The sequence below is a fragment of the Lissotriton helveticus genome, chromosome 5_1 (genome assembly GCF_964261635.1).
Source record: "Lissotriton helveticus chromosome 5_1, aLisHel1.1, whole genome shotgun sequence".
Classification (NCBI taxonomy): domain Eukaryota; kingdom Metazoa; phylum Chordata; class Amphibia; order Caudata; family Salamandridae; genus Lissotriton; species Lissotriton helveticus.
In genome coordinates, this window is record NC_136065.1 from 764,869,380 (window position 1) to 764,896,518 (window position 27,139).

At 44.2% G+C, this 27,139-nt stretch overlaps 1 protein-coding gene across 2 annotated transcripts in view; it reads right to left on the reverse strand.

Annotated features, from left to right (window-relative positions):
- The window catches only part of LOC144753369 (cGMP-dependent protein kinase 2-like), a 1,794,633-nt gene that overhangs the window by 252,264 nt on the left and 1,515,230 nt on the right, over positions 1-27,139 (reverse strand). For both annotated transcript variants that reach the window (XM_078641085.1, XM_078641086.1), the window contains one exon: positions 10,964-11,127. In XM_078641085.1, coding sequence (XP_078497211.1) covers positions 10,964-11,127 — 164 coding nt within the window. The remainder of the gene's footprint in view (positions 1-10,963; positions 11,128-27,139) is intronic.

Consider the following 27,139-nt stretch of genomic DNA (forward strand, 5'->3'; position numbering starts at 1 on the left):
CAGGCTGCTGCATACCATCCACTCCTACCGCCCAGAGGTGACTGCCTGCTGCTGCGCAAACAAGCCTCTCTGCTCAACTTCCGCCGCAGGTGTGTGTCCAAGAGGGCCCACCACGTGCGGAAGTGATCTCCAAGGCCGGGGCACGCGTTCTTGGCAGCCAGATGGTCTCACATTTGATTCTGGGTCTTGATATCACAATGGACGAGAAGATATCAATGCACTGTGCCGAGGAGTTATCTTTATGTGGCGTACACACGGTCCAGTCGAGCTCACAATTCAAATCGGGTCTTGATTGCCAGGATGGTGTATCGAGGCATACGCATCATCGCAGGCTGCACACCCGCTCATCTCTGGTAGCATTAACTCAGTGAAACTCAAGGCACCACCACGTTGCGTGAGGCCTGTGTCGGCCAAAGTGCCTCGGCTGCCACCAATATAATAAGCACACGGATACACCCAAATAGAGAGTGGAAATGGCATCGAGCACGTGTTCCGGCCCTTTTTATTGGCAGGGTCATATATCCTGTGACACCTGTGCTGCATGGGTGTGGTGTGGATGTAAACCAGCCATGAGGGAGTGACTGTGGCATGCTGACAACTAGACCTGTGATCATCAGATCACTACAGGGAAGACCTGCAACATGTAGCGTTATAGTTCCCTCCCTGTGCGCGTAAGCGGAGTGGGCTGGCTGAAACGCGCATCTTTCACAACTTCACCAATATGGCGGTTTGAATCCGCACACCCACCGAGATAGGTACACGATGGGTGCAAGACTCCACTTTTTTCTCAACAAGAAAAAAAATATATCTTATTATTTAAGAAAACAGAAGACATTATATACTTTTAATAATAAACACATAAAATTACAAAAACTATTTTAAGGATATTAAAGTTACAAAATATCACAAAAAAATTCTAAATTATTGAAAAAAACATAGGTTTAATGAACATTATAATTAGAAATTAGCATTTAAAAAACCTTTGAATTTCACAAAAAAAAACAAAGGTTTCAGTGACATTATAGTTAGAGATTAGCATTTAAAAAACCTTAGCAATTCACTGAAAAAAAACATAGGTTTCAGGGTACGTCCCTGAAACCTATGGTTTTTCAGTGAATTTCAAAGTTTTTTAAAATGCTAATCAATAACTATAACGTCCCTGCAACCTATGTTTTTTTGTAAAGTTCAAAGTTTTATTAAAATTATTTTTTGTATTCTTAAATATCTTTATTTTATACAGCTTTGAGAATTTCCACAGCAAGATTATCCTCTCAGTGTTCCCTGTTGCGAATTTATCTTCCTGAAGGTGCCCCTGGGCAATATATCCTTGTGAATTGCAAAAGAAGCCCAGGTTAATACTAGAACCTGGGCTGCTATGGGAATTTACAAGGGCCTATTATCAAGCCCATTATCGCCGCTTTATCGGCAGTTTCCTGCTGATAAAAGCGGCAATAATGTATCGCCCTTTACTGACAGTCATCAATGGATTTACATATAAAACATTTTATTTAAACAAGACAACAAAATAAAGGTAGGTACAGCAATGGCGTGTCATCACTCGACAATCTGCGAATCACAGCCTGCAAGACAAAAGCAAGATAAGATTTTGAATTATGCGCCCATCAAAGGAGAGAGAGAGAGAGAGAAAGAGAGAAAGGAAGAGAGAGAGAGGAAGAGAGAGAAAGAAAGAAAGAAAGAAAGAAAGAAAGAAAGAAAGAAAGAAAGAAAGAATAAAGGAAGAAAGAAAGAAAGAAAGAAAGAGTGAGAGAGAGAGGGGAAGATGGAGAGAAGGAATGAGAGAGAGAGGAAGACAGAGAGAAAGAGAGAAAGAGTGAGAGAGAGGAGAGAGAAAAAGAGAAAAGTGTGAGAGAGAGAAAGGAAGAGATGAGTGGGAGATGGAGAGTGAGTGCCGACACTGCGGACAAAACCCTCACAGCTCACCTTTCGACCACTGGTGTGTCTCCAACCACGTGCCGGGACATACTGCAGCCCTCAAGCTCACTCATCTGAAACATAGTTTAGAATCAGTAATGACAGAGTACATACAACTTCACACGCCTTCATAGCTGTTCCTACCCCTGTGCATCCAGGCTGCTGCATACCATCCACTCCTACCGCCCAGGGGTGACTGCCTGCTGCTGCGCAAACAAGCCTCTCTGCTCATCTTCCGCCGCCGGCGTGTGTCCAAGAGGGCCCACCTCGTGCGGAAGAGATCTCCTAGGCCGGGGCACGCGTTCTTGGCAGCCAGAAGGTCGCACATTTGATTCTGGGTCTTGATATCACAATGGCTGAGAACATATCAATGCACTGTGCCGAGGAGTTATCTTTATGTGGCGTACACACGGTCCAGTCGAGCTCACAATTCAAATCGAGTCTTGATTGCCAGGATGGTGTATCGAGGCCTACGCATCATCGCAGGCTGCACACCCGCTCATCTCTGGTAGCATTAACTCAGTGAAACTCAAGGCACCACCACGTTGCGTGAGGCCTGTGTCGGCCAAAGTGCCTCGGCTGCCACCACTATAATAAGCACATGGATACACCCAAATAGAGAGTGGAAATGGCATCGAGCACGTGTTCCGGCCCTTTTTATTGGCAGGGTCACGTATCCTGTGACACCTGTGCTGCATGGGTGTGGTGTGGATGTAAACCAGCCATGAGGGAGTGGCTGTGGCATGCTGACAACTAGACCTGTGATCAGCAGATCACTACAGGGAAGACCTGCGACATGTAGCGTTATAGTTCCCTCCCTGTGCTCGTAAGCAGAGTGGGCTGGCTGAAACGCGCATCTTTCACGACTTCACCAATATGGCGGTTTGAATCGGCACACCCACCGAGATAGGTACACGATGGGTGCAAGACTCCACTTTTTCCTCAACAACAAAAAAAATATATATTATTATTTAAGAAAACAGAAGACATTATATACTTTTAATAATGAACACATAAAATTACAAAAACTATTTTAAGGATAATAAAGTTACAAAATATCACAAAAAAAGTTCTAAATCACTGAAAAAAAATAGGTTTAATGAACATTATATTTAGAAATTAGCATTTAAAAAACCTTTGAAATTCACAAAAAAAGGTTTCAGTGACATTATAGTTAGAGATTAGCATTTAAAAAACCTTTTAAATTCACTGAGAAAAACATAGGTTTCAGGGACGACATAGTTAGAAAATAGCATTTAAAAAACCTTTGAAATTCACTGAAAAAAAACATAGGTTTCAGGGACGACATAGTTAGAAAATAGCATTTAAAAAACCTTAGCAATTCACTGAAAAAAACATAGGTTTCAGGGTACGTCCCTGAATCCTATGGTTTTTCAGTGAATTTCAAAGGTTTTTAAATGCTAATCTCTACCTACAACGTCCTTGCAACCTATGGTTTTTTGTAAAGTTCAAAGTTTTTTTTAAATTATTTTTTGTATTTTTAAATATCTTTATTTTATACAGCTTTGAGAATTTCCACAGGAAGATCATCCTCTCAATGTTCCCTGTTGCGAATTTATCTTCCTGAAGGTGCCACTGGGCAATATATCCTTGTGAATTGCAATAGAGGCCCAGGTTAACACTAGAACCTGGGCTGCTATGGGAATTAACAAGGGCCTATTATCAAGCCGCGACGCGGCCCCTGGAGGGAGTTGCGGTGAGACAGGCAGAGCGGGGGAGGGGCAGGGTGGGGGGTGATAAACAACGGAATCTGGATGATTGTAGGTAAGTAAACAATTAAATTAATAAAACGAATTTCGGGCCATATTATCAACAACATAAGGCGATACATTATCGCCGCTTTTATTAGCAGGAAACTGCCGATAAAGCGGCTATAATGGTCTTGATAATATGCCCGTGTGAATTTCCATAGCAGCCTAGGTTAACACCAGAACCTGGGCTGCTATGGGAATTTACAAGGGCCTATTATCAAGCCCATTATTGACGCTTTATTGGCAGTTTTTTGTTGATAAAAGCGGCGATAATGTATTGCCTTATGTTGTTCATAATATGCCACTTCGTTCCGTGCCCTGCATGGCATTTTACGATGCAGGGCGCGTTACGAAATTCGGGGCATATTATCAAGGACCGGTGTAAAAATGATCGCTGTTTTATCGTATTCGTAGCGTATGCTGAGAATGATTAGCAGTAGAAACTATGGTGCGATCACTCTCTCACTGTCAAATGAGAGCACAGGGCGAGCTATGAGAATAGTTAGAAGTGGTCACTTATTGGAGATCCGATTCAGCTGTGTGTCTTATTGTGCGATGTTAGGCAAAGCTTACATAATTACTGTAACTGAGCGTGTGGTTTGATTAAAAAAAAGTTGTGTTACCTCCTCTGCATGGGAAGCTGGATGTTTCCATCTGGCTGTCGATTTCAACCTCGAAAGCAGAGTCAACCAAATGAGTCGTATAAGAGCGCTATTGTCTCAAAACGAGGTCGCTCTTACATCTGCTATAGAAACATTTGTCCTTCATGTAGCAAACACCCGCACAGAAGTGTATGCTTTGTTAAATACAGACGTGCCGTGGAATTTTAGGGAGTTAATTTAGTTTATCTTTAATGTGTCCTTGAGTAGGGGGTTAGCTTGCTTTTTTTAAATTATAAGAATTGGGCCCAGATGTAGGTGGCCTATTACCGGTCGGTAACGGCTGATATCGGCCATTACCGACCGGCATTTGGGATTTGTAATGTAGGGGGTCATTGATTTACAGAAGCGGTAATTTTACCGATTCTGTAAATATACAGAGTCGGTAAAATACTGAATCTGTATATTTACCGATTCTGTAAATCAATATGTAGGTGGCACTGTAATCAGTGCCACAGGCCCTTACCGAATCGTTATATACCATGGAATATTATTCCATGGTAAATAATGAATTCCTGTGTACATGCACATCTGTGCATGTACACCTGTGCCATGTGGCACACAGACATGCCCTAAGGGCATGTATGTGTGTCACATGGCACACAAGCCAGTAACAGGGGTGCAACAGGGTGTCAAAGTTACACCCTGTCCCCCTTGTAAATTCGGTATTTTTACCGATTCGGTAATTACTAATTCGGAATCTGCCATTGAATCCTATGGGCTTCAAGGCCCATAGGAATCAATGGCAGATACCGATTCTGTAATTACAGAATCGGTAAATACCGAATCATACCGATTCGGTATTTGTTACCGAATTTCTACCTACATTTGAATTACCGATTCATGAATACCGAATCGGTAAAATTCGGTATTTATGAATCGGTAATTCACATTTACCTACATCTAGGCCTAAGTCTTGTGACTTCTGTAGAAAGTATATTTGGTGTCTTGTCAGTGTTTTTTCATTGCATTTTTTGCAGCATCTTTGGTGAATTGTGCTTCATGGTCACATTAGTTGCCAGTGTGCTTGTATTAATTTGTTTACTTAAAAATGGATGCACATCTTGCAGCAGACGACAATATTTCTCGGTTGTTGCTGGTCCGCAACCGAATGCTTAGTTACTATGGCGCGCTGCCTCTTGCAACGTTGAGTGCAGCTTATGGATTATCGTTTCGATTCTCCTTTTTCACATGCGTTCAGCCTGTCTTCCATTGCCTGAGCTGTGATTTCGACTGGGCCCTGGATTTGTGTCCCTGCAGTACGGTGTCTCCCAACGCGTATTACGACCAGTTGATGAGTCCTTTAGTGGTTCATGATGTGCTCTGTTCTGGTGGCGGGATTGTGGCCTTAGCAGCGACACATGGAATAATGGGACGTTGGAATGTTTTTGCAGCGGCGCATGAGTTATTGGCACGCAGTTACATTTAAGATGACTCGAGTTTTCCTCCGATGGTGATAGAGGCTCCGGTCGTTGAGGAACATGTATGTTTATTCTCACTATTGAATTGGATGGCTGAAATGTTTTCACATGAGAACAATGACTTCCTGTTGGAGGCTGTTGCTACATACTGTGCTTACACGCTGTTGGATTAAGACTCTTTGATTTTTCTGCGTATTCTTTATTTTTTAGCTACTGCTTTCTATCAAAGAGCGAATAACTTTTTTTTGGAAATGTGAACTTGACTCTGATTTTTAGTCTTAGAGTGTGCGTTTCTAAGTGGCACACGTTTATATCACGTGCGTTGATGAAGAAAGGGTGCCGTGGGGCTGAGGCTTGCACTCACACCCTGTTAAGTTAGCATGGGTTTATTAGAAGCTTACACGCTAATATTGCTTTCCTGCTCTGCTTTGCACGTGACACATACTTGTGATATTGTTTAGAGAAGGCTGAGTATTTTGTTTTATATGAGAATAATTTGGTATGCTAGATTTGTAAAGTGCCTCGTTAGTTTTGTGTGTATAGTGAGAGCATGGAACATCAAAGTTATCTTGAATACTGTGTCTGTTCAGAATGATCCTCGGAAGTTCGAGCCATAATACATATGTAGTTGTGTCCACCTTTGATACTTGCGCTTTTCATAATGCATTGTGGAGGCAAAGTTACACACAGTTGGAGAACATTCATAACTTGATAGTTTGTAGAGCACTGAATGTGATCTATTACTGCTGAGTACCAGAGGTATGGGTCTGACCATGTAATCCTATGAGACTTTCTGTAGTTATAAACTAATCTGCTAGGTAGGGAGGGTGAAATGTAGGTATATTTTTAATTTGTTTACCTTTAGTATCATAGGAAGCTTTTTCCGTTTGTATCTTATAGAATAGTAACAATGCTGACAACCTTATTTGTGATAATATGTTTGGTTGTATTATCTAAGGTACTGTGCATGAGATTTTGGCGTTAGAAATAAACCTTTCAAAGTTGCACGTTTCTTCATTTACATCTTGTATTGGACTGGTGTAAGACTATAATGAGAGAGTGCTATTGTTATCCACATTACTTCATGTAATCTAAGTGGCATGTTCTGGGTTGACTACTCATTGGTGTTTTTGTTGTAGGGCAGTGGTTCCCAAATTTTTGACTCCTAAGGACCCCCCCATAGAGTCACCACTGGAGGCTGGGGACCCCGAAGCAATTTGTAGGATTTAAATTTCAAACATTACAACCGTAATTCGGATAAAATAACACATATGTGCACACAAAACAAATACTCAAATTACTAATGATTTTAGTGGCATATTTACAAGCCCCTATCACCATGGGAACATCACTTTCTGAGAGTTTTCTGTGGCGATAGGGGCTTTGCCTTATTTACAAGGCAACGTTAAGCCACTTAACGTGGCTTAACGGTCCCTTGTAAATAAGACTCCCTTTGACACAATGGTTAGCGTGAAAGCGGTGGGCAGTGCTTGTTGTGGGTGGCGTTTCCTCTGAGACACCCATTGATTTTGACGCTGCCGCCTATTTACAAGAGCAGCGTAAATGGGAAGCAGCGCCAACATTAAGGCCAGGGAAAACCTGGTCTTAACTTGGCGAAACAATGAAAAATGCTTCATTTCTCCTCGTTTTTGTAAAACGCCTTGGACTGTTTATGTTCAGGAAGGCGACCCTTCCTGCACATAAACAATCTTTAAAAAAAAAGACATTTTGTAACTTCCATGTGTGATGCATTAAGCAGTACACATAGAAGTGACAAAATGACATTTCAATATTGTTTATGTGCAGGCAGGGGGACCTTCCTGCACATAAACAATCTTCCCCTATTAAATGTAGCGCCAGTGCAGGGGAAATGCAGGGCTGCGCCATATTCTTGTAAAAAGGTGCAGCCTTGCGTTTCTGAAGTAGTAGAGTGTGTTGTTAAGCCAAGGAGGCTGGTCTGGAGAAGCACAAACTTAAGGACTGCTGGTCTGGAGAAGCACAAACTCAGGATTCAGAACATTACACAGTGGTTAGCATTGACTTTAACAATAAAAATGTATTTCCACCCAAAGAAACCTTTTTAGAAGCATCAGGATACTGAAAGACTGAAAAAAAGCATGTCACTAACTTGTACCTTGCAGTTTGCAAGCAGTTGTTTGATGACAGTTTTTTGGTCACTGTGCTACATTACGATTGTCACTTATGAACTGCAGTGTAACAAAAGAATCTGTGTGACAAAAGCAGTAACCCACTGACCGATGCATATTAAATACTGTTTTTTAAAATGTATGGTACACTTCTTTGCAGTAGGCATATTAACCCTCTGTGTTACATTAGTTCAGTCACAGCTGTCACTGGACAAAACTCTCATGTCTCTCCAGCAGGGAAATCAATCACTGTTGTTATCTTGACATTTTTATCGTTCTTTGAAAACTGCTAATTTAACAAGATACTTTGCAGTACTTTTAAAACTGCTCCCTGCGGACCCCCTGGGAGTGTGTGAGGGACTCATGGGGGTCCGCGGACCACAGGTTGGGAAAACTGCTCTAAGGCGAAGAACCAATGAGTCACTGATTGCTGGTCTGGTAGGTTGTTTGTGTAGTAAGGTGGGTTTTGGAACACCGTAATTCACCGAGGTCCTAAGTCTTTATGCACAGTTCTGTGTATGAGCAGAATTCCTGGAACAGTAGTTACAACAAAAAGGTTTGATAAAGGGCTTGCACTTTGAATATGAATATAAAATAGAAGAATAGTTGATAATCACAGTTAAGGAATGCAGCAATTAGATGTGTGTATGTGTGGATGATGTGTAGATTGAGTGGAAGATGAAAAACTTGAAAAATTAGAGAGGTTGTAGAGATGCAAACTTTCCATTTCTTTGTAAAGGAAGTGGGTGTTTAGTTTTCCAGTGCATATATATATTCACTGAAAAAACCATAGGGTTCAGGCACGTTATAGTCAGGAATTAGCATTTAAAAAACTTTAGAAATTCACTGAAAAAAACTATAGGTTTCAGCCACGTTATAGTTAGGAATAAGCATTTAAAAAACCTTAGAAAGTCACTGAAAAAAACATAGGTTTCACACACGTTATAGTTAGGAATTAGCATTTAAAAAACCTTAGAAATTCACTGAAAAAAACATAGATTTCACACACGTTATAGTTAGGAATTAGCATTTAAAAAACCTTAGAAATTCACTGAAAAAACCATAGGTTTCACCCATGTTATAGTTAGCTGGACATTTCTCTCATACAAAACCATTGAAATTCCCCTGTTATAGTTAGTTCAGCTAACTATAACTCGCGCACCCGCAATGCACTGCTGATGACATCACATATTACATCACTCATGACATGGTCAGTGACATCACTCATGACATCACTGATGACATCTCAAATGACATCTCAAATGACATCACTGATGACATCACTGATGACATGATCCTTGTGAAAGAGTGGCAGACCTCCTCTCACCCTAATATTACCTTTGATACACACATTCAAAAATAGGAACTAACATTTTCAAAAAAATGGAGATACCAATACCAGTTAGAACAACTTATTTAGTAATTCCAACATCTACATAGACATTCACTCATTCAGCAGTAGTTGTATATAGTCACTCGTACATGTACTCACTCATCATATGTACTCATACACGTATACATCCTGTTACACACCTACACTTATACATAGAGTTATTCACACACATACTCACACATGGAAATAAACTATCAAATATCCATTTACTTGCATATATAGGTCTACACACCACTACACTTATTTCTACAAAAACGTACACATACTTACTCTCTTAAACAAGCAGGTATAGAAACACATACTTATTTATACAGGAACTCTTCCAATCTGTCACTGTCATATATAATCACTTATATACATCAATACTGACATATACTAGATTAAAACATATGTAGTTACTCATTAAGATACTATTGAGACAGTCATTCACTCACTAATACACCCATATACACACTCATCCACCCATATAGTGCTGCACACATGCTGTTTTCAAAAAAACATACAGTGAGTCACTCATTGATGCATCTATACGCTAAGTAATATCCCTCACCGAACCATACAGACACTCATACTGATACCCAAACAACAAACTAATAACCCATATACACACTCATGTAGCTACTCACCAACCCATGCAGCCACTTATTGACAAAGTGAGACATTGATACAGATATTTACATATTTAAACATTACTCGCTAATACATGTATTCACTAAGATACACTTAATAAGTCAGTTATGCAATCATTTTTACAAAAGAACCTTCATTCAGACACTTATTTACCCATTTATTCTTCAATCGACGTTTAGATATAGATATATAAAACATATTTATTTTTCAGAAAGACACACATTCCCTGGATGATCTCATCAGTGATGTCATGAGTGATGTCACTGACCATGTCATGAGTGATGTAATATGTGATGTCATCAGCAGTGAATTGCGGGTGCGCGAGTTATAGTTAGCTGAACTAACTATAACGGGGGAATTTCAATGGTTTTGTATGAGAGAAATGTCCAGCTAACTATAACGTGTGTGAAATCTATGTTTTTTTCAGTGAATATATATATATATATATATATATATATATATATATATATATATATATATATGTATACGTCCACACACACAAACATTTATACTTACCTTAAATATACTTTCCATGTGTGGTAAAGGCACTGTGGGCTAATTACAGAGTTATAATGACCGTTTTCCCTCTACACTAGTCTGTTGATTGATTCATACTTAGACTATTCTTGACTTTGAACTAAGCTTTTAAACTAGATTGTGGTTTTGGCTATTTGCTTGCTTTGGACATGACCTTATGTCGATTCCTCTCGCAATTTCATTATTTGATTAATTATTGATGCTGATTTGATTTTAATGAACTACTTTTTGCCTTCTGTAATGATTCTTACATTCGAATAGAACTTTTTTACGTTGAAGCTTGTCCTGTGAAGATTTCTTTTATTTAAACAAGGCCACTGTCTACTGAGACTCACATGGCCCTGATCTTATGCCAACCTTTTATGTTATTTATTACATTATTGACAATATCAACCTGCTTCTGTGTCTAAGCATACTCTGACGTCAATTTCTTATGATTTCTAGAATTAAAACTATTTCTCAAGTTGCTTACCTTCCTGTGAGGAGCTCATAGACCAGGATCCCCAGTGACCAGTAGTCTGCTCCAAAATCATGGCCCTTGTTCATGATAATCTCTGGGGCAACATACTCAGGCGTACCACAAAATGTCCAAGTCTTCTTTCCAGGTCCAATCTTTTTCGCAAAGCCAAAATCAACCTGCAAGTAAGGGATAAAAGATTCTCTTTCAATGCAACAGACAATGTTGATCACTTTATGTAGAATGCAAACTAATTATTTACAAAATGATCCAGTCAGCAGAACATATTATTAGCATTTTCAAATTTAACAATTCCAGTTAAAGTCATTAAGTAATATTTCTTTAATCTATTGGTATCCAACGTAAGTTGAGAACTGCATGGTCATGGTCACACTTTCAGCCTAAGCATTGACACTGCAAATAAGCTCAATTTAGATTCAAGGGTTGGTCCTGAGCCCTTTACACTTTAACATCTATATGTCTCCCCTTATTGGGATGGCAGAAGACTTGGGTGCCAAAATCGTCGCTTATGCTGACAATACTCTGCTCCTTTTTACGTGGAAGAAAAATGAGACATCCTCTTCTCATGTGAAAACCTGTCTGACAGCAGTGTTTGACTGGCTCTCTGCGGCCCTGCTGAAATACAATGAGGCAAAAACCGAGATCCTCCTTTATGGCGATTTTTCTCCTCAATAATAATAAGTGCATCAAGGTGAAGGCTATTTTGCTAGTATCCAACATCATTCCAAGGTTTATAAATGTTTATATACTAGTTCATAGAAACAATTTGTTAATACTGGCTTTCAGAGAAAGTGAAAGGATGGGGAGTTAAGAGTACATGACTCTGAGAGCAGGGAATGTTGATGCTAGAACAGAAAGAGAGGAGCACTCCCATGAAATAGAAACACAACATGAAATCCTATCTAGCAGTTGCAAAAGCATGAATTTAAAGGGAAGTAGCTTGTCATATTTCTTTAAAAGTATATTCAACCAAATACCACGGACAAAGGTGAACATGCATCAACATCCCTTAAATGAGAGGCTTGATCTCCAATTGAAAATTTTCTGATCCCAACGATAAAGTGAAAATGCTTTTCCACTGCAAGAACCACATGCACGATTGAAAGTGATCATACTCCAATATCAGAGATGTTGGCAACACATAGATCATTAGAAGATGAGTACCATGGAGCATATGAAGGCTTTTAGATTTCAAGCTAGCAGAAGTAGAATAAGTGGAGAAGTGAAAAAACAAACAAGAAGGACATATTTGATTGGATTTCATCATTCAAAATGCAGAGATGGGAATCACCATTCAAGATGAAGAGTGCTATGATGATTAGGCCTTCAGAGCCTATGAGCAGGACTTTCTCAAACCTTTCAAGTCAGTCAGTTATGAAACTTTACTAGCAGCCCTTCCCGACGTTGTCCGGGGTTGAAAATGTAAGTTTGTAATGTTTTTAATGGCTGTCAGTCATGTGAGGTTTGTAAATAGAGATTTGTCTTCAGCGTGACTGTGTGTTTCTGTGTGCCTGTTTTAGTGCCTGTGCGTTGCCCATAGAACTTTGTCCTTCTGTGTGTTTGAAAGGAGCGGGTTTTTTTTGCTGCGTGGTTGATGTTTGAAAAGTAAATGTTTCCCTTGGTGAATGTTATCTTGTGGTTGTTTAAATGTTAGCAATTCTGCCGTGTTCGTCCTACTGTAGCAGCCTCGGTGTAGCAGGATGACGGATTCCTTATCTGTTTGTGTCCGCGTGTGTTTCTGTAAGCATTGAAAGCTCCGTTAATTATTCCGCCGATTAGTGTACAGACTTCCCGCTATTGCCGCCCGTTTTGTAAGCATTGAAAGGTCCGTTAAGTATTCCGCCGATTACTGCAGACTTCCTGCTATTTCCGGCCGTCTGTGTAAGTTAAGGCATGCAATGAGGACGCGTCGGCATTCCTTATCTGTAACTGTGCGTGTGTTGACGGAGGCACATCAGTACGGGTCCAATGAGGCGATTCTTCTTGTTATCCGGCCCCATGTGAATGTGAAAGGATTGACAGGGTTGGTAAAAGTTGTTTCTGACATTTCCGCCTACATTCCTTACGCGTAGAATGAATGATGGCCACGCCACGCCCACCAACACGCCCACTTGTTTATGAAACTTGTTGGCGAACTTGCGTTTGTATTTCGACCTGTTTACTTGTTTTCATGATGCAATGGTGTGTTTACTTTGTAATTGGCAGCACTTTGTTTAACATGCGGCGCTTCCGCCCACTGTAGTGGAGGTCGATGGGAGAGCACACGCCACGCCCCTAAATGATGCAGACGCCACGCCCACCAAGACGCCCACTTGTTTATGAAACTTGTTGGCGAACTTGCGTTTGTATTTCGACCTGTTTAATTACTTTCATGATGCGATGGTGTGTTTACTTTGTAATTGGCAGCACTGTGTTTAATGTGCGGCGCTTCCGCCCACTGTAGTGGAGGTCGATGAGTGAGTACATGCCACGCCCCCCAATGACGCCCACGACACACCCACCAACACGGCCACTGTCGTTTAGAACGCCCAGAAGGGACTACTTTACCCCCCTATGTTGTTTTACGTTTGTAATGTATATGGTGCCCAGAAGTATAGCCTATGTCCATCTGCATTCACTCCCCTTTCCAATGGTGTATTGGGTGTTATGATTGGTGCTGTACTTCCAGAGTTTACCCACCTCAAAGGTTCACAGTTCTCTCTTTATAATAGTAGTATAGATTCCATTTATAAAAATCATAAGAACACACAGCGCAATACAAGAATTCATACATAATACAGAAGATACATCAATAAAACAACAGTTTCATCATCATCCCAAAAACAACAATAATCCGTAATAATTTCAGTTAGAAAGTGCCCCTCCTATAAAGTTCACACCAGCTTGAAAAACTTCAGGGGATTCAAGACAGTATAAAAACCTGAAGCCTTCTTGGTGTGAACTAGGGCTATACAATCTCAGGAGGGAAAGTAAAACAGTTGATCTTAAGGTTTTATAAAGTGTACAGAAAAGTAATAATTACAATGTGAATTGTTTCGAGTTATTATCGCAAGGGTATGGAGGAAGAATTTCCAGCCATCCACCTTGAACTGGAAATTTAACTAAAAAATGTACAGTACACAGTCAAAACCTAGTTAAATTAAATCTATACTGTAAGTGTACAATAAAATATGAATAAAATTGCATCACTTGACTAGAAGAAGCAACATTATAATTACTCTGGACATTTTGCTGGGTAGATTGTCACAGATGGTTAGACAGAGCCCTTTCAATGTGGGCTTTAGCTGAAGGGGGGATAAGGGCTATATCATTAAAGGACCACATAAAGCTCAACTCACGAAGAGCGCGTTTAACATATCTCAGTCAGGAAATATTTCAGCATTCCCCAAAGTCAGGCAGTCCTGAAAAATGTGTTTTGAAAATACCAATCCTGGTGTCATCCATATTTATACCCACAATAACAAGGGAGCCAGGCCTAAACAGTTTTGTATATAATTCAAGCCCACCTCGGAGTTACAAAAAAAGGTTGAAAAACCTGGACGATTCATCAAAAGCCTCCTCAGGAAATTGTTCTCTACAACTTGAAGTTTGGAACAGTTGCATTACCCCGACACTCCACCCCCAAAAAGTGGCAATTGAAAGGCATTTCGCTTTAGACGGATACATCATTTCTCTAACAGACTTCTGGCATAATTTGGCTGTGAAGCAAAAAGTGATTTGATTGCTCTATTTGTTTGCTGTGCCCTTTAGACAAACAAAGAGTCCCACTTTAGTTGTGTATTAAAAAGAATTCCCAGATAGAAGAAACTCGATATATTTTTTCAACAGGATTTCCTTGCATGTGGAACTTTTAGACTAAGGGGTCGATTAGGATGGCTGACGGATCGCCACCGCCATGCAGGCGGTGGCGATCCATCCGCCATCCTTGCCCGTCTGCCACCTTTCTTCCCCCCGCCATATTACAATGGCGGGGAGGACGGTGGCTGAGGGGAAGACCGTCTGCCGCTTTTCCGCCACTGTCGCCTTGCGACCGTGGCGGTAAAGGCCTGATATGGTGGCGGTGACTATCAGACACCGCCAGCCATATTAGGATGGCCTGGGAGGAATACCTTTCCGTGGCGGCAATGCCGCCACGAAAAGGCATACGGTTCCTGCTTTGGGGCCCATTGCGGGCCCCCAGGGTGAAGGGGGGCATGGGGGTGCACATGGGGGGTACCTATGGTACCCCTGTGCATTGCACAGCACAACATGGTAGGCACCGCGTGGTGCCTGTCATGTTGAGCTGTGAAACGCACAACAAGCATTTTTCACATTGCGGCGGCCGGTGCTTTAAGCACCGTCCGCCGCAATGGTAAAAATGCGGGATGCACCCGCCACTGTGGCGGGTGCATCCTAATTGGAGGCACGGTCCCTCCGCCCTTGTGGCGGACGGTACCTGCCCCCAACAGGATGGCGGACTGATTTTGTCCGTCCGCCATCCTAATGGACCCCTTAGTTGTTTTTGGGCATCATGCCATGATATGGAATATCGAAAATTGATTTTCAAGTCCAAAGGGGACATGAACTCAGCAAAGGCATCATGGGCTTTCTGCAGACTGTTCGCTGTCCTTACTAGAAGGACAGCATTGTCTGCATAGAGGAGCGTTGGAATAAAGTTGTTGCTAACCATTGGATAATACAGTTTATCTTGCAATAAATGGGCCTCCAGGCCATTTATATAAACGAGAAAAAGCAAAGTGGCCACAATACACTCTGGTAAACACCTTTAGTTGAAGCTAATGAGTGTGTACATTCACCATCAGGGCCATATTGTATTTTTCCCATGGTGTTCCAATGTAATCTCCCGAGGAGACTAACCAGACTCTCCTCCACCCCATATCACCCAATATTTTCCACAGTTTGCTATGGCACTCAAAAGCACTCGACAAGTCCATAGAGGCCAGATGTAATGAGTTCTTCATGGACTTCTGGTACTTAATAACAATTAAGGAGGGATTGAGACACTGCTCAACCCTTCCCATTCCTTGTCTAAAGCCCTACTGGGTCCTCTAGAGTATATTATTTGCACTAGCCCACCCTTCCATCCTTGCCAAAAGCACTCTTACAAAGACCTTGGCCAGGGAGTCAATTAGGGAAATCAGCCTATAGGATACAGAGATGTTTATGTCACCTTTCTTAAAAATTGAGACTGAAGTGGTCTTTTTCCAAGTTAAGGGGAGTGGGACAACAATAGCAGCTCTAATGGTGTAACAAAACACTAATTTGACAGCCAACCCCAGCACGCTGTTCCTACCCTGTCTCCTTAAACAAGTAGTGAGAGAAATATGATCTATGTGTGCAAAAAATATCAGCACCTCCTGCCACATGATGGATCCCCATAACAAGAAGATTTCAATTTGAAACACAGAAAGGGTGCAACACAAGTAGTAACAATATAAATATACTCCCAGATAAGATTTCCCAAAAATGTATATGTCACCAATTTTACAGCAGAAACAGCCAACAAGTTTCGTCCATAGCAATAGATTTCCTCGGGGCAAAGATATATTCTAAGGTAGTGTCATCAGGTAAAGTTCATACACGCGACAACAGCCATCATCACCTGGGCTTGGCGCACAGGGAGTGTCAGACGCCTACTTGTCTACAGTTTATGGCACTTATTCAAGTTCTACAGTGGGGTGGATGGACCCCTATTTTTGAAATCGAATAACATATTCCAAGTTGGATGTATGGAGATTCTATCCCATTTTATGATATAAATATTTGCCGATACTACCATATGCCGCTTCATCTTTTTATTGGTGGTCGATGACATACTGATCCATCCCGACATGCGTTCTAGATGATCGCCACTGTTGTCTCATGTATGAACTTTACCTGATGACCCTACCTTAGAATACATCTTTGCCCTGAAGAATTCCATTGCTATGGACAAAATGTATTGGGTCTTTCTGCTGTGAAATTGGCAACTTATACATGTTTAGAAGAATGCAAGAATAAAAAAAGAATAAAAAAGATTTGCACATATTTTGGAATCTTATTTGGAAATGTATTTATATTGTCATTTCTTGTGGTTCACCCTTACTGAGTTTCAAAGCTCTACAGACGTTAGTAGGCATTGTAATCCAGGGGACAAGATTATTTTTAAAAAGGTCCACTGGGTCTCCGTCTGGTCCTGGTGCTTTCCTCTGCATGCCCTGCTTAAAGGCTACCTCCACCTCCTTCACTGAGATAGATTTGCTAAACTGGAAGGCCTGTTCCCTATCTTTGACCATATCAACATCCCTCTCTTGGTGATCAATCACCTTATTGCAGAGATTAACAAATATGTAAAAAGTGGGGAACCCAGGCTGTCTCTGGGTCAAACAGTCAATTTTGGATGGAGGACCCCCCGAAAATAGCGGGTGATAGACAACATCCCAAAACTTCTTTGTATCTCTCAAACAGCCTGCAGCCAGTAAGTCAGACCAGGCTTCATTTCTAAGTTCAGCCTTTCTGGCACCAATTGTGACTTTATATTTTTTCTGCTCAGCAATATTTACATTTCTAAATCTTGGAATGACATCAAGAGCTGTTTTTAGCTGTTTAAGGTCTTTTGTGGAGGTGCTGTCAAATCACTGAAAAATAGGGGCAGTAGAAATAGGGTATTTGGCTGTTAGCCCAGATGATATAGCTAAACACAAATTCTCAAAATCTTAGATTAGGGCAACAGAGGTGCCCTCAACTGACAGGCATCTATTAATTAAGTCAACATTTTTCCTTAATGATTTTCACTTCAAAGACCTTCGGGACAACTCATTGCAATTTTCATCTGGGGCCTTTATTCGAACTATACATAATGGAAATGACAGGAGGTTTTGTATCCACTGGGCCAAATTTTAAGTTTAAATGGGCTACTAAAGGGTTATGGTCGCTGGTGCAATTTGGAATTACCCTAAATCAGTAACCAAACAGCTATAATTATTTGTTATTAGCATAAAAGCACATGTTGCTACTTGTGTACTGATATATCTGTAAGAGACATTAGTTAGTGATAGATTCCTTACTTTAGAATATCCCCAGGCATCAGACTGGATCCGGAAAGTTTTTCATCAGCAGTACCCCTGCGCGTTGGTAGGTGGTGTCGTGCGGCTCCATGTCCATCGATGGCGTTGTAAGCGCTGCGATGACGACATGGAGGCTACTTAGGCGCCACTCAAGCGCGCCGATGTCAGTTCTATGCACGACTTTCCCCGCCAGGAACGCAGAGCCATGCAAGAAACTGACCACTGATGCCATGAACCTAGGGCCCTGAAAGGGATGACCTTAACCCTAGAAATCAGTTAGCAGAACGAGAAGGATGGGCGGGGTGATAAGGAACCTATCACTAACTAATGTAATAGATTCCTTACCTTAGAATAAATACCCCAGCAATACCAACCCCGGTGGTGGGTCTGTGAATAAGATTACACCAGAAAGTCATGGCGAACAGAACACCCAAAAAAGCCGTCTTTACGGATTTGACTGTCAAGGCAGTAATGCTTGGTAAACATGTGCAGCGAGGCCCACGTAGCTGCCTGACAAATGTCTTGCAAGGGAACGCCGCTTCCCAAGGCAGTAGTGGCTGCCGTCACCCTGGTAGAATGGGCATGCAGCCTCACAGAAGGCTCCTTCTTAGCCAACGAGTAACACGCTTTGATGCACAGAACGACCCAACGAGAGATGGTTCATTTGTGCACGGCATGACCTTTTTTGGCGCCCACGTAGCCAACAAAGAGCTGGTCATCCACCAGGAACTGTTGTGTGCACTTCAGATAGAATGAGAGCGCACGTTTGGGTCCAGACGGTGGAGCCTCTCTTCCTCTTTTGAGGGATGCGGAGGCGGAAAGAAGGTGGGCAAAGTGATGGTCTGCCCAATGTGGAAGGGCGTGACAGCCTTTGGCAAGAAAGAAGGACAGGTCCTGAAAACCACCTTGTGTAGAGGAACAAAAAGGAAAGGAGTTTTAGAAGAAAGAGCATAGATCTCTCTCACTCTTCTGGCAGAGGTGATAGCTACCAGGAAAGCCGTCTTTAGAGTGAGAAGACGTAAAGGACAGCTATGAAGGGGCTTAAAAGGAGTGCACATCAGATAGGTCAAGACAATATTTAAGTCCCACTGAGGCATTATGAAAGGCAGGGGAGGAAATGTGTGTGTGATGCCTTTCTGGAAACGGTTAACAACCAGGGACTTAAAAAGAGAAGCTGATCTGGAAGCCTCAGAAAGGCGGAGATCACTGAAAGATAACCTTTGATAGTGCCCAGAGCAGAGCCCTGCTGGGCCAAGGATAGTAGGAACAGAAGGACCTTAGAAAGAGGGGCAGAAATGGGATCCACAGACTTTTCTGTGCCCCATACCACAAACTTGTTTCAACTGCAGGCATATACCGTCTTAGTGGAGGGACGCCTGGCTGCCAGAATGACATCATAGACTACGGGAGGAAGATCGAAAGCTGTCAACTGTCACCGCTCAATCTCCATGCATGGAGGTGGAGGCTGGGCAGGTTCGGGTGGAGGACCGTCCCCTGATGGTGCGACAGAAGATCTTCCAGAAGAGGCAGTCGGATCGGGGGATCGATCGCCATGTAAAGTAGCTCGGGATACCAGTATCTTCGTGCCAAATCTGGAGCCACAAATATGACTTGGACCTAGTCATGCCGAATCTTCTTCAGCACTCTGGGCAGAAGTGGTAAAGGCGGAAAGGCGCACAACAGACCGCAGCTCCACTAGTGACAAAAAGTGTCGAGGAGCGAGTGCCTCCTTCGAAATTTTAACACGCAGAATTGATGACATTGCGCGTTCCCTTCGGTGACTAATAGATCTAACCAAGGCTCTCACCACTGCAGAAAGAGACCTTGACCATGTTCGAGTTCCAACGCCATTCGTGATCCATCAAGCACCGGCAACTGAGTTCGTCTGCTCTGGTGTTCAGAGAATCTGCCAGGTATTGAACCACCAAGGTAATGCCTTGATGTTCCAGCCATGTCCAGAGGCGCAGAGCCTCCTGCCATATGGTCCACGACCCCACCCTGCCCTGTTAGTTGCAATACCACATGGCGGTTGTGTTGTCTGTGAACACCTGCACTACACTTCCCCGGACAGAGGGAAGGAATGCCTTCAGTGCAAGTCGGATCACCCGAAGCTCCAAAAGATTATTATGGAGCCGGGACTCTGCCGGAGACCAGAGACCTCTGAACTCTGCCTCTCCCAAGTGGCCGCCCCATCCCAGGAGGGACGCATCTGTCACCACTGTGAGCTCTGTTTGGGAAAGGGGTAGGGATCTGCCATTGACCCAATCGCGATTCGTCAGCCACCAATGCAATTGTCGTGTGGTGCCCTCTAAGATCTGGACATGAACGGACAGGTTGCCCTGATGCTGTGCCGACTGGAAATTCAGGTCCCACTGCAGAGCCTGCATATGCCACCTGGCATGTTGCACTAGCAGGATGCAGGAGGCCATCAGGCCCAGGAGCCGGAGGGTCATCCTGACTGAAACCTGGGAAAGAGGCTGAAAAATCAGAATCAAAGCCTGAATATCCCGGACTCGCTGCACCGGAGGATAAATCTGAAACTGCGTTGAATCCAGAACTGCTCCGATGAAGGGGAGATTTTGAGAGGGACTCAGGTGCGACTTCGGCACATTGATGGAGAACCCCAGCAAATGCAGGAGGTCGGCCGTAGTCTGAAGGTGGGTGACGACTGCCTGGCGCGAGCCCGCCTTCAACAAATAGTCATCGAGTTAGGGGAATACTGAAACCCCTGACCTGTGCAGATGAGCTGCGACCACCGCCATCACTTTCGTAAACACCCTAGTGGTGCTGGTAAGGCCGAAGGGGAGCACGGCAAACTGAAAATGCTCCTGGCCTGCCGTGAACAGCAGGTAACACCGGTGGGCTGGCAGGACGGGGATGTGAAAATATGCGTCCTGCAAGTCCAACGCTACCATCCAGTCTCCAGAGTCAACGGCAACCAAGACCTGAGCCAGAGTCAACATCTTGAACTTCTCCTTACGGAGGAAGCAATTGACATTCCTGAGGTCCAATAAGGGGCTCAGGCCCCCTTCCTCCTTCTTGGGGACCAGAAAGTAGTGGGAATAACAACCACGTCCTACTTCTGGTACAGGAACGCACTCAATGGCCCCCTTGGCCAAGAGGGCCGTGTCTTCCTGTTGGAGAAGCGCAAAGTGATCCCCCGACATGCGGTGAAACTGAGGTGGCATGGCTGGAGGGGCAGACTGGAAGGGGAGGGAGTAGCCCCTTTGGACGATTTGCAGCACCCATCTGTCCGAAGTGACAGTACACCAGTGGGGGAGGTGATGTTGAATACTGTCGCCCACTTGGACTAGGAAGGCTTTGAGGCAGAGGCTGCGGAAGCAGAGGTAGACTGACCTGCATGCTGGCCCCCGTGCCGCCACGGCAGCCACCAAGCCCGCGGCCGCACTGATGTCGGTTCTGCACAGGCTTCTGGCTGAACAAACGTGTAGGGGCACCCCTTCAGTGCCCACAAAAGGGACACAAGGTAGACGTGGCCGGGCCTGTGGTGGAGAGACCCAAGGACTTGGCCATAGCCTGAGAGTCTTTGAAATGCTCCAGCGCACTGTCTGCCTTATTGCCAAACAGGCGAGTACCATCAAAAGGCATGTCCATGAGGGAACTTTGGGCATCCCCCGACAACCCTGTGGACTGCAGCCAGGCATGGCGATGCAAGGCCACCATCGTGGAGACGGCTCTCCCTAAAGAGTCTGCGGTGTCCAGCCCATACCGAATGGCGAACTTCACGGCATCCTTCCCCTCCGCAACAGCTCTGGAAAGTTAAACCCGAACCTCCTCTGGGCACTGGGGCAGAGTTTGTGCCATTGTGTCCCACACAGTGTGAGAGTAGCGGCCCAGGAGGCATGCAGTGTTGACTGAGCGCAGCCCAAGGCTGGCAGAGGAAAACAACTTTTTACCAAACTGCTCCAGCTTTTTCGATTCCTATCTGGTGGGACGGTAGGGAATGCACTTTGGGAAGTGGAGTCCTGAATGACCAGGCTCTCTTGGGTTGGATGATTTGTTAAAAAGGCAGGGTCACCCGGTGCCGGGGGTTGACACCTGGCCACGTTTTTATCCACAGGAACCCCTGTGGCTGGTCTAGACCAGGTGCCCATCAACACATCAGTTATTGCCTCATTGAACGGTAGCAGAGGCTCCATAGAACTTGCCGCCGGCTGAAGCACTTCAGTAAGGAGATTCATCTTAGAGTAACAGTAGGCAGATCAAGCTCAAGAGCCTTAGCTGCTCTACGGAGCACCACAGTGTATGTAGCACCTTCCTCCATGACAGTGGGAGAAGACACAAACCCAGGCTCAGAGAAGAGGTCAAGGCCACCTGCATCCTTCGAGTCCTCCGCCCACTCATGTTCGGACTCGCATTGCCGTGAAAGAGGGTCCTCTGATCCCTCCCCCTCCTCCATGGCCCGAGGCACAGGCTGCATCCACAGGGGAGGCACAGGGGAAAATAAATGCTCCACCGGCGCTGATACGGCTCCATGTCCCAATTAGGGTCCCACGCCGGAGCAAAATTGCCCGGAAACTCAGGCAAGGGCAGAGGTGGGATAAACGGAACCCATTGCGGTGCCGGGAACGGAGCCACAGGGGGCGCCAGGGCTGGAGCCGCCGGTTGAGGACCTTACGGCGCAGGGCCAAAGCCGCCGGCGGAGGACTTTGCAGCGGCGGAGCCAGTGGCAAGTAGAAGACCTCAATAGAGACCATGGGCCCGGAAGGCACGCTGGCGGGAGCCCTAGGCCTGAAAAGGCAGTCGATGACAGCAAGAAACTCTTGCACCTGGGCCAGAGTCGCCAATGGACCCGGGTAGGGCAGGTAGGCCACGGGACTCTCAGGCTCCAACAGAGCCACAGGATAAGGACCCCTGGACCCCTCATCCGCGTACGGAGACCGACGGGGAGGTCAGAGAGTGCACACGCTTCTTCGACTTTTTCTTGTGATGTCTCTTACCCAGTTCCGAGGGTGAAGACTTCGACCCCGAGGAGCAACCCCTGGACCTCGAACGGCAGGGAGACGACTGCCAGGCCTCCCGCAAACCCTTAGGCGCCATGGCCAGACAGTCGGAACATGACCTGGAGTCTAGGTCATGCTCCAGACAGTCGAGACAGACGCCATGAGGGTTGGCCACCGACATTGTACGGTGGAAGGCCCCGCAGGATTTATACCCAGGCATCCCTATGTGGCATCAGTAGTCAAAGGCTCAAAAAGAAGTTGGGACAAAGTCTCAAAAAAGTTAGTCAATAAGTGACAAGGGTACATGCTCTAACCAGATCTGCACTTGCTGGTGCCGAAAAAGAAAGAACTGACGTCAGCGTGCATGGGTGGCGCCTAAGTAGTCTCCTCGACGTCATCTCAGCGCTTACAAGGCCAACGACAGACGCCGAGCTGCACAACGCTACCTACCGACGCGCAGGAGTCCTGCTGACAAAAAAAATTTCGGATCCATTCTGATGCCTGGGGATATTCTAAGGTAAGGAATCTATCACTAACGTGCCTCTTTTAGATTTTATTGCACTAGGCTTGATCCCTCCTGTACAGGTAGGATAATAAGTGGGGGTATTTTTCACACAATCAGATAGAAAATGAAATAATTTGAGATGATGATGTTATTCAAGGCGTCCCCATAACAGGAGTGTCTGAAGCATGTCAGTGCCTGTTCTACTCTGTTTCCCACACAACAAACCCTTGTGTTGCTAAGATCACAAATGTGGCAATTGAAATCCTCTACCCAAAGAATACACAGAGGATAACTGGAGGTATTCGCATTTACAATCGAGTTATTCAACATATCTGTGACTTGTGCATTTCACTAATCGGATATATTATGATAGAAATTCGCGATCAGGATATCCACAGTACCCATGCTCGAAAGCCATAGCAATTGATACAAAGAGGGAGAGATTAGTGGCTTGACTTTCACCTTATCACATTTAAGAGAAATCAAGACAGCCAATCCGCCTATCACTTTCCCTAAAGATGCAGGGACCGCAGGATTACAATAGAGCATTGCCCCTTTTTATGGAAGTCCTTTAAGCTCCAAGCTTCCTGGAGACAAATAAGCTCAAAACCTTTTACAAAATGCAGCTTATCCTTGTTCTCAAGTTTGTACCTATATTGGCAATATTCCAAGACAAAACGGTGAAGGCTGAGTCCGATTCACATACCAATGGTACGACACTTGCACATGATCATAGATTCTCTGGGGTCTCTAAATTCTCTACAGAGACAAAGACCACCCCACAAGGTTTAATATTATAGAATTTGAAGAAGGGACTGATTGCACATGAACCAATGACATTCATTTGTTCTCTTCCATATTATTAAAACAGAGAAATGGTTATTACGTGGTACCCAAGAGGAATGTGGAGGAGCTGCCGTGTTAACAGAATCCTTGTTGTTTGCAGGTGTTCCACCATTCAAAACCCTAGAAGGGGTATAAGAATAACCCAGTGGTAATGCTCTAACTTGAGGATTATGTGCCAATTGGCCATGAGAGACTACGGTTCCCTAGCCCCTGCTTGATTTTTTTGCGAACTAGTTTTCTTTTAGGGCATGCACTAATGCCTCTAATCTGAGGAATAGGTCGTCATTGTAAGCGTATTCTAATTAACCTAATTGTTTTACTATCCCTCCTTGAGGCCCAATATTGGGTGGGAGCTCACTAAACCCGCCCATTTTAAGGGACTGATGCTGATACGTACTCTTTGGTGGTTGTGCCTACTCTTTTTTGGTGAAGGTGAGTCTGTATGTATCATAAACAAGGTTCTCACTCAGCGCTTTTCCCAGTTTTCTGCCAGAGTTCAAAAGATCACTGGTCAAGCATCACAATATGGCAGTCCGTCTGAACCAATGGCCCTTGAACACTGGGTAAAGACAGAGAACATCCCTTAGAGCAACTATTTTTCTTCCATGAGGCCAAATTCAGAATTTAGGTCACCCATCGCTCTTGACAAAAAGTTTGTGATAGGTATTAGATATTACTGTTGAAGTGACCTTCAAACCCCCAGTTCCTTGCGTTTTCCTTTTGCCCATAATTACTGCTTATGTTACAAGGATGCATAGAAACAGTAGAGAAGACCAGGTCTGAGATGGTGGGGTGTCCAGAATGGTGAACGTGGATCACAAGGGAAAATGTGTGAAAGAAAAATTTAAGTATAAACTAGGCCAAAAAGAACCATCGGACCACCCATGTGGCGGTATATCATCATATGGGATACATTTAAGTGGTCGCCCCATAAACCGCCTGTATCGTCAAATGACGGCGCAGGCGAAAGCAGCGCCACATTTCGGCCCAGTCACACTCAAAGTAATCTGGAAAAAGTGCAGTGCTCTAGAAAAAGTGCTCGCTAAAATTGACTCCCTAAACTGAGGAAAATGTGTAGGTGTCAAGAGGAAAAGGTGCGCCTCGGTAGTAAGTGAGTGAAACTACATAGTTGCGCTGTGTAAAGTGGTCTGGTCGACTAGTTTCAGCTAAAAAGAGTGTTTACTCTAGCTTTCATCAGGACCTATAGGAAAATATGCTACTGCAACTCAAAGAAAGGGGTGTACAACCATGATTGGGAAAGAAATACAACCATATCTTGCAGTGTACTTTCGAAACTCATGTATCACCCCAACATATGGAACCTCAGTTTCCAATGATGACAGGAAAGGCTCTTCTCCCCAGCTTTGTGTGGGTGAAGACCTCACCTCACCCGGCAACCGCTCGGGAAATTGAGGCCCCGCTTGTTTGCTTCCTCCGATTCCAACATCTGTCGCAGCTTGCAGAGAGCAAGACGTGCTGCTCGGCTTTTGGCTTCCCTCTTGTTGAATCCGGACCCTTTTGGGAAAGTTTTGTCATCCACCACTGCTTCTACAGTAAAATCAAGGGAGGGCTCTCGCCCTCAGGCGGCTGACATCACCTTCACGTCACCGAAGGCAATCACGCACACTTCCTGCACGTTAGGCGTAAGGCACGTCCACCTTTCCTCTCAGTACGCCAGGGCGGAGCGCCTATTAGAGGAAAGAGGAAAGGTGGACGTGCCCTCCCTTGATTTTACTGTAGAAGCAGTGGTGGATGACAAAACTTTCCCAAAAGGGTCCGGATTCAACAAGAGGGAAGCCAAAAGCCGAGCAGCACGTCTTGCTCTCTGCAAGCTGCGACAGATGTTGGAATCGGAGGAAGCAAACAAGCGGGGCCTCAATTTCCCGAGCGGTTGCCGGGTGAGGTGAGGTCTTCAACCACACAAAGCTGGGGAGAAGAGCCTTTCCTGTCATCATTGGAAACTGAGGTTCCATATGTTGGGGTGATACATGAGTTTCGAAAGTACACTGCAAGATATGGTTGTATTTCTTTCCCAATCATGGTTGTACACCCCTTTCTTTGAGTTGCAGTAGCATATTTTCCTATAGGTCCTGATGAAAGCTAGAGTAAACACTCTTTTTAGCTGAAACTAGTCGACCAGACCACTTTACACAGCGCAACTATGTAGTTTCACTCACTTACTACCGAGGCGCACCTTTTCATCTTGACACCTACACATTTTCCTCAGTTTAGGGAGTCAATTTTAGCGAGCACTTTTTCTAGAGCACTGCACTTTTTCCAGATTACTTTGAGTGTGACTGGGCCGAAATGTGGCGCTGCTTTTGCCTGCGCCGTCATTTGACGATACAGGCGGTTTATGGGGCGACCACTTAAATGTATCCCATATGATGATATACCGCCACATGGGTGGTCCGATGGTTCTTTTTGGCCTAGTTTATACTTAAATTTTTCTTTCACACATTTTCCCTTGTGATCCACGTTCACCATTCTGGACACCCCACCATCTCAGACCTGGTCTTCTCTTCGTGTGTTTCTTATTGTCTTTTGGGGCATGAGTTGACAGGTCGTTAAATTATTTCCCCTTTGACCCCCTGCACATTTTTTTTTTCGTTTGCATAGAAACAGTAGTCAATAAGGGGCAGTCTCTAACTTGATGTTACGGGGAAGGGTGGCCCCCGCCCCCTGTACCCCGGTGTGTGCCTGTAACCTGTGACCCCTCCCTCTTGTTTCCACAGCCGTCAACAACCCCTGCGTGGAACTGGCGAGAGGAGCGGTATAGTTGCGATGATGAGGATATGGGCCTCGGGCC